Source organism: Malaclemys terrapin, chromosome 7 (genome assembly GCF_027887155.1).
Source record: "Malaclemys terrapin pileata isolate rMalTer1 chromosome 7, rMalTer1.hap1, whole genome shotgun sequence".
Taxonomy (NCBI): domain Eukaryota; kingdom Metazoa; phylum Chordata; order Testudines; family Emydidae; genus Malaclemys; species Malaclemys terrapin.
The window spans coordinates 57,375,844-57,390,058 of record NC_071511.1 but is presented as its reverse complement, the minus strand read 5'-3'; the positions used below and the strand labels follow the sequence as shown (position 1 = coordinate 57,390,058).

At 52.1% G+C, this 14,215-nt stretch overlaps 1 protein-coding gene across 8 annotated transcripts in view; it reads left to right on the top strand.

Annotated features, from left to right (window-relative positions):
• GBF1 (golgi brefeldin A resistant guanine nucleotide exchange factor 1) overlaps nucleotides 1–14,215 on the top strand; it is a 185,937-nt gene that overhangs the window by 163,798 nt on the left and 7,924 nt on the right. For 5 of the 8 annotated variants that reach the window (XM_054033851.1, XM_054033850.1, XM_054033846.1 and 2 more), the window contains 10 exons: nucleotides 3,902–4,078; nucleotides 5,057–5,121; nucleotides 5,224–5,347; nucleotides 5,991–6,062; nucleotides 6,621–6,715; nucleotides 7,431–7,584; nucleotides 8,649–8,871; nucleotides 10,809–10,972; nucleotides 11,468–11,714; nucleotides 12,263–12,462. In XM_054033851.1, coding sequence (XP_053889826.1) covers nucleotides 3,902–4,078; nucleotides 5,057–5,121; nucleotides 5,224–5,347; nucleotides 5,991–6,062; nucleotides 6,621–6,715; nucleotides 7,431–7,584; nucleotides 8,649–8,871; nucleotides 10,809–10,972; nucleotides 11,468–11,714; nucleotides 12,263–12,462 — 1,521 coding nt within the window. The remainder of the gene's footprint in view (nucleotides 1–3,901; nucleotides 4,079–5,056; nucleotides 5,122–5,223; nucleotides 5,348–5,990; nucleotides 6,063–6,620; nucleotides 6,716–7,430; nucleotides 7,585–8,648; nucleotides 8,872–10,808; nucleotides 10,973–11,467; nucleotides 11,715–12,262; nucleotides 12,463–14,215) is intronic. The other 3 variants (XM_054033853.1, XM_054033852.1, XM_054033847.1) reach the window with 1 other exon arrangement.

The window sequence follows — 14,215 nt, the reverse complement described above, 5'->3', positions numbered from 1 at the left end:
TGACAGGTGTCTCAGCACCGCACCTCACCGCTCACTCCACGAGGGCCCAAGCCTCCTCGACTGCTTTCCTGGCACGTGTTCCGATACAGGACATTTGTAGAGCGGCGGTTTGGTCATCAGTCCACACGTTTACAGCTCACTATGCACTAGTGCAGCAGTCCAGGGACGATGCTGCCTTCGGATCAGCGGTTTTGCACACGGCAATGTCTCACTCCGACCCCACCACCTAAGTTGGGCTTGGGAGTCACCTAATGGAATGGATATGAGCAAGCACTCGAAGAAGAAAAGACGGTTACTCACCGTTGTAACTGTTGTTCTTCGAGATGTGTTGCTCATATCCATTCCAAACCCGCCCCCCGTCCCCACTGTCGGAGTAGCCGGCAAGAAGGAACTGAGGGGGCGCCGGGTCGGCTGGGGTATATATTCAGCGCCATGAAGGCGCCACTCTAGGGGGCTCCACAGCCGACCCGCCGGTGTTGCTAGGGTAGAAAATCTTCCGACGATCGTGCACGCGGCGCGCACACACCTAATGGAATGGATATGAGCAACACATCTCGAAGAACAACAGTTACAACGGTGAGTAACCGTCTTTTCTGTGAAGATAGTCACATTCAGGGCTTGGTGCCCTATATACATTTTTGGCTGAAATTTCCTCTGCTTGCCCAGATTAGTAAGTCTTGGCCCAAGTTTTCCAAGGTATTTGATAGATAGTGGTGGACCATGCAGTATGTTAAGCAGAATCAGTGTAGACATACCCAGCATACCACTGGCAGCAGCATGTAGGGTATGTGTGGCTACATGTCCCAGTGAAAAGCATGCTGCATCCACACTACAGCATGTATCTACATGCATCGGTGAAGGGCTCTGGCGGGGTGGAACTGTGGCAGTGAAAGGCTCCAGCAGCAGAGAGTTGCCGCAGACTTTGCCTCTGCCTTCCCTCTGCCAGAGCCTTTCCTCTCTGCTGGAGTCTTTCCCTGAGGTAGAGAAAAGCTCAGGCAGCAGGAAGACAGTGGGACAGTACACTGCTAAAAATAGCAGTGTAGACAGACAAGGCATTGCTTGGGCTTGTAGAGAGCCATGCGAGGTACATATCATAAGGTTCTGGTGTGTCTATACTCGCCTAAGCAGAGTCTCACCATCTGCATTGGTATTTATACCTGTGCTAGAGTGGTGTATATACTCCACCTTTCTGTAAAGCATGTGCAGTGTAGACATATTATTAGGAAATAATAGAGCAGGAATTTGAAGAAGTTCCTAGAGTACATGTACGTACGTACACACACTCTCTCTCTCTCTCTCGGCTGACGTTACAGAAACGTGGTGGGATAAATGAGTCTGGGTTGCTGGAGGATTTTCTTTTTTTTTTTTCAAGAAACAGAGGGAAGGAGAAGAAGGGTGCAAGCGTTGCGTTGTGTGTTTGGGGGCGCTTGCATTGTGGCAATGGCAACAATGAAACCCTACCAGTTTGGTTATAAAGAGAGGCAGGTAAAATCAGATTGGTGGATGTTGTAGATTCCATCCTCTTCTACAGATCAGGACCATAAAGATGAAACACTTGATAGTCCTGATCTGGAGTGCTTGGAGAGTGCCAGTAGATAATGTAAGCAGGAGAGTGTATGCCATCAAAAAACTGTTAAATTATGTAAATCTGCTGATCCCAACCTTTTAGAGCACTGTACCAAACTACTAGACTAAGCCCTGCAAGGCTCCAACAATTGCTTGCTGCATCCCATTCAATTGTGAGACTGAAATTTGGCACACTGCAGCCCGAGTTCTGTTGCAGTTTAGCAAGTGCATCTTTTGGTAGGAGATGTAAAATCAAGGACTTTTAGTCCTGAAAAATGCCACTGGCTCTTCCACAAGAAATAGGGTCTTATCCTTAGCTGTATTCCAATTGTACCAATTACATTCTGCAGCCCTAAATTTCCATACAGCCTGGGGACCACAGATATTTGAGAGGTAATATAGTGGAGGGCAAGGCAGTGTTGCAAGGGGTTGAGAAGATGACTAAGAGCAACAGTGAAAAAGTAAGGAGAGACCATTTTAGTTTAGGTTAGCTGTTAGCTGCTTCCCTAGGCAAACATTTTAGTGATCAGGTATCTTTTCTGAGGTACTGCAATTGCAAGATGTCGCCATATTGGTGATCAGCTGTGAGAGAAGAGATGGAAGAGGTCTCTGCAAGGAATCAACTGGTTGTAAGCAAGATCACCTTGCTCTCCAGTGGATTCAGTAGTATCCAGTAATTTTCTCTGCAGTTAGACACTCACCTACTGGGTGTTCTGGAGTTGCTGTCTATTGGGATGAGTTGGATGTGGCTGGTCAGTGCACAGAGGAAGCCAAGGGATATTGAATTTCATATTTTGATGTGAGAGCTCACTGATGTTTGTTCCTGTGGTTCTGTCATAATAACATGGGGGCTGGCACTGGAAATGGAACAAAGGCAGCTGAAACTTTCCTGCCAAGCTTGCCGCATAGAGCCCACTCCTGCAATACAGCTCTTGTCACTAGCACTGACAGCAGTCTCTACCAAAGCAAGTAGTTTGCAGTTGGACCTCTATCAGGAGCAATGAGATAACGGGATGGGACACATGTTTTCTGGGCTTCAAGTATGAGATCTGAAGAGCCACACTTCTGACTGGTCCAATCTTTCTCACCCCTTCTCAATTAGCCTTGGGGGTAGAACAGAGTTATTGGCTTTTCTGTTCCTTACTTACACAGACTATTTCTTGGCATAGTGTTCCTCCTCTTGAGAGGTTGGTGGGCTCCTCAAAAACATTGGACATATTAGTTCTGATCCTTATTCACATGGTTGCTATATTGCTTTTCTGAGCGACTCAGTTTTGCAGCATGTGGTCAGTTTGATGGAATGGCATAACACACTTTGTGTTGGTAAGCTGTGGGTCTGTTGGACAGGTTGTCTTTATGAAAGGACTGTGATCTAGTAATTAGCACAGGACACTGCAGATCAGGACTCATGGTTCTGTTCCCAGCCCTGCCATTGATTGGGTGGGAATAGCTGTGCCCTTAAGCAAGTCATTTATATACTCGGGTTACTTAGGGTTTGTCTAGACTTAAAATGCTGCAGCAGTGCCTCAGTAGAGCATCAGTGCAGATACTACCTATGCTGCCAGGAAAGGTTCTCCCATCAGCATAGGTACTCCACCTCCCGGAGAAGTGGTAGCTGGGTCTACAGGAGAATTCTCCCACCGACCTAATGCTGTCTACACTGTGGGTTAGATTGGTTTAACTGTCATTCAGGGAGGTGGATTTTTCACTCCCCTAATGATGTAATTATACCAACCTAATTTCCTGATGTAGACCAGGGCGGCAAGGGAAACTGAGGTACAGAGAAGTTAATTCCTGCCTCTCAGGGGAGTTGTGATGTTGAATGAAGTATTAGTAAAGAGCTTCGTGATCCTGGAATGAATTACTGTAGTGCAAAGTCTTAAGTCTGGTCTACCCTAGGAAATTAGGTTAGTATAACTTTGTTGCTCAGGGATGTGAAAAATCCACACACCTGAGCAACATAGTTAAACCAATCTAACCCCTGGTGAAGACAGCACTGTATGGGCAGGAGAATTCTCCTGTTGACCTAGCTACCGCTTCTCAGGTAGATGGAATACCTATGCCAACAGGAAAACCTCTCCTGTCAGCATAGTAGTGTTGTCGCTGAACTGCTACAAAGGCGCAATCTGCCTTCCCTTGGTGTTTCAGCAAGGGTCAGCTAAGCCAGCTGATCCCAGCCTTCCCCAAAATTGAGTGTTAGCTGTAGTTTACCCATAGCCTTTCTTAGAAATATCATCTGTCCCATAGCAGGGTCCGCAATGCACTCCATCCTGGGTTGTGTTGAAAGGGAAATGTGTCTTGCTGACAGACCACCACCCACTCTTCTCTCTTGCAGTCTATCGAGAATTTGCCGAGTGTTTTTGGAAGTAATCCCAAGGCCCACATCGCAGCAAAGACTGTGTTTCACTTGGCACATCGCCATGGCGACATTCTGCGGGAGGGCTGGAAAAACATCATGGAGGCCATGCTGCAGCTTTTCCGAGCAGAGCTGCTGCCCAAGGCCATGGTGGAGGTAATGACAGCCAGCTCCTGGCTAATTCAAGACAGGGCAAGTGAGGAGCCCAGCTTTGCAGAGTCGCAGTTCAAAGGGGAGGAGAGCCTGCTTGGAAAGGCATGGCTTTAGCAGTGCGTGTATAGAGCAAGACAGCCCTTGAAGGGCTTAGCACAATAGTGACCTGTGGGCTCTTGCATCTCAGATTTGCAGATTATTTGTTTTTTTTAACTGAATTTGATGAATTCCAACTCTGACATCTGCTAAAATAAATGACAAGACATGTCTGTGTGGGGAAATACAATGGTGTGAGGACTGCAACAGTGCACTGTAGAAGGCCCAATTCTGTGGTACACCTCTACTCCGATATAACGCAGTTCTCAGGAGCTAAAAAATCTCATCGCCTTATAGGTGAAACCGCGTTATATCGGGTTCGGTACATTCCAGCGTGCCGGACTGGACCGGCTTCCCCGACGGTGATTTAAAGGGCCCTGTGCTCCAGCCACGTGTGGAGCCCCCCGGTCCCTTTAAATCACCTCTGGAGCTCTAGCAGCGGGGCTCGGGTAGGGATTTAAAGGGCTCGGGGCTCCCTGCAGCAGCTGGAGCCTCTGGCCCTTTAAATCACCACCCGAGCCTGGCTGCCGGAGCCCCGGTGATTTAAAGGGCCCGGGGCTCCACACGAATTCTGATATAACCGGTAAAGCAGCGGGGCTCGGGTGGCACTTTAAAGGGACCTGGGCTCCCCGCTGCTTTACTGCATTATATCTGAATTTGTGTTATATCGGGTCACGTTCTGTCGGGGTAGAGGTGTGTTGCCTGTGGGGTTGCAGGTTTGGTTACAGTGTCTGTATGTGGGGGTCGGGGTGTTTGCTGTGTATAGATCAGATAGTGTAGACTTTCAGGGATGGGAAGGTAGAGTGGAAAATTGATTAGGGGATGTGAAGAAGACAGAGCTGAAAGAGGTGAACACTGGGACATGCACTCTGGTGTGACTTCCAGGTTGAAGACTTTGTGGATCCCAATGGCAAGATCTCTCTGCAGCGGGAAGAGACCCCATCTAACCGGTGAGTGGCACAGGGAGATGTGGCCCAATGAGTCCCTCGTGGGTGCTAGGGAACATGCATGTTTTTTTTCTTGTGTGGCTGATGTGTGTGTTCTGTTTGCAGCGGTGAATCCACAGTGCTGAGCTTTGTTAGCTGGCTCACCCTCAGCGGTACAGAACAATCGGGTATGAGGGGGCCATCTACAGAGAACCAGGAGGCAAAGCGAATTGCTCTGGAGTGCATAAAGGTAATGCACAGGACTGAAAAGAATCTGGCACACAGTGCAATGCATTGAGCGCAGTGTGTATGAGAGGACAGACCTTCACAGATAATGGGAAGTGGGGCTGTAACTCTAAGTACCCGCTTCCTGTGGAGGAGTCTTAACCATTTAGCTGGAGCCAGGATCCCAGAGGACTTGAAAACTTCAAGACCTAAATACCCTGAAGAATACCTGCATATGCACAGCTGTAGGGAGCGGTAGTGTTCTCCGTACAGGTCTAACAACACTCGCCCATGGGGAGCCACGTTCCATAAGTCCATGAAAATGCAGGCGCTTCCCCATAGGAAGCTGAGATGTGCCCTCTAGGTTAGAGTCCCATAACTAAGCACAAGCTGATGAGAATAGATTTGTAACAAATACAGGTTTTCCTTGATGTGACAGTCAGAAGGTGACTTTTTCTCTCCCCTAAAATCTGCCCAGTGGAGGCCAGGTTCTTTAGGAGGAATGGCTTCTAGTGATGTGTATTGGTTGGACGGGGGACTGAGTTACTAGAAATGGGCTTAAAGCTCCCTCTCCAATCTATTCTGTGTGTGCAGACCTGCATGAGCTGTGTTTCTTCAGGTTGTGTCTCTGCTCATAGCACTCTCCCTTTCCCTTCTCTTCTTTGCAGCAATGTGACCCCGAGAAGTTGATCACTGAAAGCAAGTTCCTCCAGCTGGAGTCCCTTCAGGAGCTCATGAAGGTGAGAGGCATCACAGGCAGGTTGTAGGGCTAGAGGATAGTGGTCAGGAGGGTACGCTGTAATTACAGCCATGTAACATATACTGCGGTGGAATATTTCCCTTGCAGGTCCTTCTCCAGAAGACTTATCTAGGAGTACTTTAAGAACAGCACTCAGTTCAGCTTTTGGCTCAAGGTTTCTCATTGTCTCTGGGATGGGAAATTAGGTCCAGGGACTTCCTTAAGAGCAGAGCCAGGTGTTATTTTATTGTATAGCTTCTTAAAGGATCACTGTGGGACTCAGCAGAGTCTTGAGAACTTGTGTAGCTGTGCCTAGGGGCCCTGGGGCCGTCCCTCTTGCCTTCCCTTGGCAAGCTGCATGCCTGAATGCATGGTAGTTGAACATTAGTTAGCGCATCAGGAAAAGAATCTGGCAGCTCTGCTCTCCCAAATGGCTGATCCAGTTGCAGAAGCTGCGAAGTGCTGTGTGACTGGGGGAATGCACAAACGGGTCCCTCTGGGAGGGTTTCTACTGCATGCAGAGGTGATGATGGGTACTGATGATTTTTGGCTCTTTCAGGCTCTGATCTCCGTAACTCCTGATGAGGAGACGTATGATGAGGAGGACGCTGCTTTCTGCTTGGAGATGCTGCTGAGGATTGTGCTGGAGAACAGGTGATTCTTTGAGCTGCATGCCAATGCCTTCATTCAAACACAGTCTCCAGAACTGCTCCAGCAGTGACTAGCTGATGTGTAGGTCCAGGGGCTCAGTTCCTTATGGGCTTGGTTTGCCAGCTGAAGCACAACTGCTGGGTTTAGTAGTTCCACCACAGTACCTGTAAACAAAGGAGCCATCCCCTGTGAAGCTCTGCTTACTACAGGGAGACCTAAAGGACATGGAGACTAAAATGGTGTCTGCCCCAGCTAGGTATGCAGCGGTGGGGGAGACCTGACTCCTAGAGTAGAGGTGGGGGGATAGTGTAGCTGCAGTGCAAAGTCTTATGATCAAGAATTACCCTTCCCCCACATCGCCTTGATGGTGAGGTGGGTGGCCTGTTGCAAAGATCTCCTGCTAAATATGGGAGGGCTGGCTGGTGGGGCTGGCAGGAGCCCCTATGCGTCTGGCACACCTGAGGCGGGGAAGGGGGTTGCAAAATGAGCAAAGGGGCCAGGAGGTTCTAAGGAAGCTGAGTTTAGGGTGCCCTCCCTCACGTGGTTGCCTGTGAATAATGAAGCAATGAGCTCCCATAGATCTGCTGTTGGTAACTCTGCTGGAGCATCCAAGTGAAGCAGAGAGATACTAGGCCTGCAAGGTCTCTGAGAACAGCCGCTCAGCCCTGCTGTTCATCTCCCTTCACCCTGCCCTTTCTCCTGTTGCTGTGTTGGCTAGGGACCGTGTGGGATGTGTCTGGCAGGCAGTGCGAGACCACCTCTATCACCTGTGCGTCCATGCTCTGGAGTTCTGCTTCCTGGTGGAAAGAGCGGTGGTAGGGCTGCTCAGGCTGGCCATTCGGCTCCTGCGCCGGGAGGAGATCAGTGCCCAGGTAAAGGGGTTGGTGGAGGTCGGTGCACTGGGTTTTGTGTCTGCACTCACCAGCCCGTGAGGAATCTGTTGCTGCTGTTAGTCATCCTAGCATGGCATCACTTGTGTGCTCTGAGTGCTGGCCTCTTTCCTGTATTTGTGGCAGGACCACTTCCCACCTGTTCACTTGTCTTGGGATTTGGTGCCCTGCTGCAGACTTCAAGGCACTTTGGGCGCTGTTTGAATTGCTAAGAAGGGGAGAGTTACAGCTAAAAGGCAAAAGCCCTGGAGCCTGGTCTGATGGGTTCAGAGCATTGAAGATGATGGAGAAGAATTCCCCTACAAGGGCCCTTAGCAAGGGAAAGACCCATCCCCCAAAGGCATCTGAACATGTCCCTTGTCATGGAGAAGGAGGGTAGGTGGACCTGGTCTGGGAGAGGGGAATCTCACAGCCAAAGGGACAACGTCCGCTTAAAGCCTAGTCAGTTAAAAGTAGTGTCAGGTCTTGACAGATTCACACCCTGTGGGACACCTGCATCTGAGAGCACTTCAGAGTCCAATTGACAAGTGAACAGACTCAACTGCAGACTGATGGTTTTCTTCACCCTTTCAGTTCTAGGGGCTGAAGGTGTTGTGTGGAACAGTGGTGACTAAAATGCTTTCACCCAAGTTTGTGTGTTAACCGTATGTGCCTAAAGGGACACCGTTACAATCCCTGGCTTGTAGCTTCTTTGTACTAACACACTGCCTGGGTGATGGGGAGTTTTATACTCTTTACACACCACATTGAATGGCCTTGTTCCTGCTTGTGCTGCTTTGCTGACATCCTACTACAGCAGATTCCAGCTCACAGAAATTGTCTGCTGCCAACCACCAGGGACTAAGGGGCCTAAGCACACTGTATGTGACTACTGCACACCAGCGAGCAAGGGGGCTGGGTTAATCTCAGTCCTTTGCAGTGCACGCAACTCTGCTGAAGAAGCTGCAGCCTTTAGCTCTAAGTAACTGGGAGAGGAGGACTCTGATAAGAAATGGGACTGGATGTAGCGCTGGCCGTGAGCACTCACTGCCACCTTCCCTGGCCAGGTTCTCCTCTCGCTCCGTATCCTGCTAATGATGAAGCCCAGCGTGCTGTCCAGAGTTAGCCACCAGGTTGCCTATGGCCTCCACGAGCTCCTGAAGACCAATGCTGCCAACATCCACTCCGGGGATGACTGGTACACACTCTTCACCCTCCTGGAGTGTATCGGGTCAGGGGTGAAACCGCCCCCAGCCCTGCAGGTTACAGCAAGGGCAGATAATGACACAGGTAAGACAGAGGGCTGCTGCTAGGAAATCTGATGCCTGCTTGCCAGATAAGCAGCTGCTTCCCCGGGCTTTTCAATTAGCAAAGGGGTCTGCAGGAAAACAAAGCTGATATTAAACTACATTAGCAAGATTAAAAGCCAGCACCTGCTGTTCACTCCTACTCATGATTTGTCCCTTTCTCTGCTCTGCCATCTCCTCCTGGAGCAGTAGCCCATGCACCAGAGGGAACAATGGAAGGGAAGCTGAGATTGCACAGCTGCTGAGAGAGACTGCTGTGTTCCAAGAGAGGGAGGGGGGTCTTGTCCTGGGCAGTACAGATTAATCCCCCTCTTCGGGGGTGTAATATAAACCGAGCTATTGTCCATATCTTACTAGATGTTCTTATGGGGGAGACAGCAAGGAAGTGAAGAGACTGGCTCCTCTGTGGCTGTTTTAAGAGCAGTGTGCTGGGAAACTGAAATCAAACATTTGTTTGGGCATAGACAGGGCACTGGCACTCATACAAAACCTGCTCACCAGTCCCCCACTGTCTCACCTTGATACTTACCGATCACCTGAGAGCAATCCAGTTGGGAGCATTGGCAAATCCAATCTAAGCTCCTCTTCCCTCCCCTTCCCCCCCCCCCCCTCCCCGCACATGGCAAAATGATTGATGATGTGCCTTCAAAGCTCATTGCCACAGGCCTACAATAGAGGGCCTCCTTCCTCTCCCCAGCTCTTACTTGTGAGGTCCTGGGGCGTTATGCCTGCTGGTTTGGCAAGTCCTGCTGCCATAGACTCCTAGCTGCTGGAGACGGGGCTGGTGGGCCTTTCATCTTGGCTTCTACAGGGGCCAGCCCAGGATTGTTCTCTACAGTCTCTTCTAGCACTGCTGTCTGTTGGTGGCACAAGCACACGACAAGACCCAGTGGCAATGCAACAGCCCACAAGCTCTTCTGCCATGAGTCCTGTACCAAGAAATGCATTTGGACATTCAGGGCCGAGCTCTACCTCCCTCCCTGCTGGCTAAATTGTAGCAAATGTGGGATGTTGGAGAACACCCAGCAATTGCCCATAAATAAGTGATCCCATTGGCTTCAGTGCTGCCCCCAGCAAGGATTGCTTAGCTGGGAATGTGTGATATCAAACTGAATGCCAGGTGTAGAGAAGGCAGCCCCTATGACACAGCATGCTAAAGTACACGGCTGGCTATTGGAGAGCATGAGATTAGTGCAGAGGTGGGGCTGGGTGAATGACCCCGAGGCCCTATCTAGCGCATGAAATTCTCCAACACGTTGGCTGTGCTGCCCTGTCCCACCATAGCAACTGCAGTAATTCTCCTCAAACTCCCCTTTTCCGTGTGATGTTTCTGATCTGCCCCACTGGAGTAAAGTGCCTGGAATGAAAGCACTTCCATGCATACAAATGAGGCTCAGCAGTTCAGGCCACGTTTTTGGTTGGATCTGCATGTATCCCCTGTTCTGTATGGCTATGTAGCAGGCAGTGTGGGTGCGGGGGGAGGGCACATGCACAAATGGGGGGTGGGGGTGTGAAAGATTTTGCAAATGCAATTTCGGAGATGAGTTTTGGGAACCCCCGGCTGGGATCCATCTTTATCCTGTCCAGGCTTCAGCGTTGGACTTTCTCCCCTTCTAGGTCCCCAGCCATGTTAGCCAGCTGGAGCATGGGGAATCCTGTGGGAATTCACAGCATAAATCATGTGTTCCCTCAGAAGAGGAGAGTCTGCTACAGGGGATAAACTATTACAAAGATCTGGTCTTTCTCTCTCTCCCCTGAGGGTGCTGCTCTGATGGCTGCTTTCATGGGGGAAAAGCAAGAGGAGATGAGGCCTGGCCAGGTTCTCCTCTAACTGGGAACTCGTGGGCTGGAGCAGCCTCTTTTGGCTTATATCCTCTGGAGCTCTGGCTTTGGCTCACTTCTATGCATTTCTTCTTGAAGGTGCTCAGTCTGACAGTGAGATCTCCTTGTCCTACCACCCGAGTGATGTCAGCCTGGACCGTGGCTACACCTCTGATTCTGAGGTGTATGCTGATCACAGTAAGCAAGGCAAGATGCATCGCTCCGTGACTGACGTGGATGTGGTGAACAGCGGCTGGCTGGTGGTGAGTGAGGCGAGGGCTGCCTGGGGTGAAGGCTCGATCCCCTGTAGCAGCAGAGTGTACAGAAGTGAGATGGCTGTAAGCACCACAGCTGGACACGTATCCACTGGAGTCAGGGTGCAGCTGTCATTGAGCTCCCTGCCCTGCAGATCCCATCCTCCTCAATGTGCATCTAGCTCGTGCTTGCCCTGTAGTGAGTGGGTGCAGTTCTCTGACAGCTCTGGGTGGAGGGTAGGGTGGGGTGGGGTCTGAAGGGAATGGGACTGGAGAACAGAGCAAGGAGGGTGAGGGAAGGAAAGGGGGATGAAAGGCAAAGGTGGAGAGGAGTGAACAGGAGGAGACAAGTGTGGAAAGGAGGAGAGATGAGTCTGCCAGCAGCAGTACCTCCTGTTGGTGATAGAGAAAAGGGCCTGTCTCTGGCCTTGGGGATGGGCTGATGCGTGTGTGCTGTGCACACTGGGCTACATCCTCTCACACTGCTAGTGCTCCGCATTGCAGGTTGGCAAGGACGACATTGACAGCCCCAAACCCATGGCTGGGCTCAGCAGGCAGGGTCCGTCTCCTCTCGTGAACCAGTATAGCCTGACTGTGGGTCTGGACCTGGGCCCACACGACACCAAATCTCTCATGAAGTGCGTGGAGTCCCTGTCCTTCATTGTGCGAGATGCTGCTCATGTCACTCCAGAGAACTTCGAGCTCTGCGTCAAAACCATCCGCATCTTTGTAGAGGCGAGTTTGAATGGAGGTGAGGCGGGGCTTGGTTAGGGTGCATCCAGCAACAGCACACAGAGGAGCAAGGGACAAGCAGAGCGCACCCCCAGAGAAGGAGAGCCAATCGGCTGTGGGATTTTCTCAGAAGCGGGGGTGGGGGCAGGGGGAGGCCTTGTCACTTCAGCCTTTTAAAGCTTGGCTGTCTGCAGCAGGCAGATCTCACCCAGTGGGGGTCAGTCTGGCTATGGGTGCTGGAGTAGTGAGCTAGTGCTGACCTCATTCCATAGCTCCTTCCTGTCCCTCATTCCTGCCAGTGAGGGGAACCGTGTGACTGCAATGTGGAGAAAGAGGAGCACCATCAGCCAGAGACATGGCGTCCTGGTGGTGCTGCTGCCCAGGGCTTGGTTCCAACAGGCTCTGAGGATCCACAGACCTCTGGGGGCACTCAGCACCTCATGAGGTTGTTGGGCCCTTTGCTTCAGCATGTTGTTAGCATGTAGATTGAGAGGGGCTTGCAGGCCAGTCTGCATTGGGATCCCAGTGCGTATGATGGAGTATGTTACGGCCCCTGGTGCTCCCTAGGGTACAAGTCCCAGGAGAAGCGGGCGAAAAGCCATAAGTATGACGGTAAAGCCAACCGGTTCAAGAAGAAGCCAAAAGAGAACTCGCTGAGGCGCTCGCGGGCCTCGAGCCAGCACCAGAGCCACTCCCACAGCGATGAGGAGGATGACGAGAGTGTTCCGGCCAGCTACCACACTGTGTCTTTACAGGTTAGTCAGGACGTAAGTATAGCCAGGATTTCCTCCTCTCCTTTCCCATCTGGGGGCCCCGCTGCCCACCCTTGGTGGGAACTCCCCCGAGAGGGATGGGGCTCATCTCTATCAGTGCTCAGCAAGAGGTCAGGCATGTGTCTGGTTGTAATGTTAAGGGGAGTGTAGGAGGTGCCTGTGTGATGAAGGGAGACACAGGCAGATGGGGGGGGTCGGGGGGGGATGAAGGCTGTGTCTGGAGCTGTGGGGGTCACTGAAGAATGTGACTGGGATGGAGGGGATTTTGTGATGATAGTGAGGGGCATCTGTGATAGAGGAACGAAGGATGTGTGAGCCCTGGGGTGTGTCTGAGGTGGGGTTAGGGCACTTCCATGGAGGGAAGTGAAGAATGTGTTTGGAATTTGGAGGTCTTTGAAGGGCGGAGGAGTCACCTCTGTCTGGAAACAGTTCTCAATGCGGACCTTGACTGGCCATGTGTGCAGCACCATGCTGGGTGTTGTTCCGTGGGAAGTGTCATGCTGTAGACCTATAGTTCAGTCACTGAATCATTAGTCCCTGAGCAATAGCCTTGATACAGGCTTTACGCAGAAAAGATCAGACTGTACCTGGTCAGCATGACTGCAATTGTCTCCCTCTCTCCAGCGGGACCGTTCCCTCCCCACATGCCTAGAAGGACTCCATTCTTTCCCATGCGACCCACTAGTCCTTCCGAGTGGTGAGCTGGAGTTGGTTCGCACTGGTTCGCAAGAACCGGTTGCTAAATTTAGAAGCTGGTGTAGAACCGGTTACTAAAGGGGCGGGCGGGTGAGCAAACTCTGGTCCGCAGGCCACATCCGGCCCGCAGGACCGTCCTGTCTGGCCCACCTGAGCTTCCAGCTGGGGAGGCCAAGGCTCCCCCAGCCCTGGGGAAAGCGGCGGGGCTCCCAGGGGGCAGCAGAGGCAGCTGGAGCGCTGGCCTTTTAAATAGCCCCTGGAGACCCCCGCTACCCCAGGGCTCCAGCAGTGGGGCTCTGGTGGCAATTTAAAGGGCCTGGGGCTCCCAGCAGAGGCTGGAGCCCCAGGCCCTTTAAATTGCCCCCTGGGGAAGCCGGGCCACCCCAGTATGGCGCACCGGCTCTTGCCGGTACGCTGTACAGGGGCATACCAGCTTACTTTCACCTTTTGGGTAAGGGGGTGGGGCTGCAAGCTTCAGTGGCTGCGCGGCATCCTTACACAGCAGCATGCTAAGGGGGCCAGCCGGGGCTGGGAGGAGGGGTTGGATAAGGGGTAGGGAGTGGTTGGAGGGGGCGGAGGTGGTCAGGGGACAGGGAAAGGGGGGGTTGGGTAGGCGTGGGAGTCCCGGGGGTCTGTCGGGGTGGTAGTAGATAGGGTTGGGACAGTCAGGGGACAGGGAGTGGGGCGAGTTGGGTAGGGGGTGGGGTCCTGGGGGGCAGTTAGGGTGGGGCGTCTTGGGAGGGGGTGGTCAGGGGACAAGGGTGGGGTTGATGGGTTGCGGGTTCTGAGGGGGGCAGTTGGGGGCAAGACGTGGGTTGGAGTCAGATGGGTGGGTGGCGGGGGGGAAACAGGCACGTGGGGCTTGTACTCACCGCGCGGTTCCCTACCGGATCTTCGGCAGCACTTTGGTGGCGGGCGAGTGAAGGATCTGCCGCCGAAAACCCGGAGCGAGTGAGGACACCCACTCCTCCCCCCCGCCGCCAAAGTGCCGCCGAGGATCCGGTAAGGAACCGGTTCTTAGGATTTTGGGAGCTCATCACTGGTCCTTCCC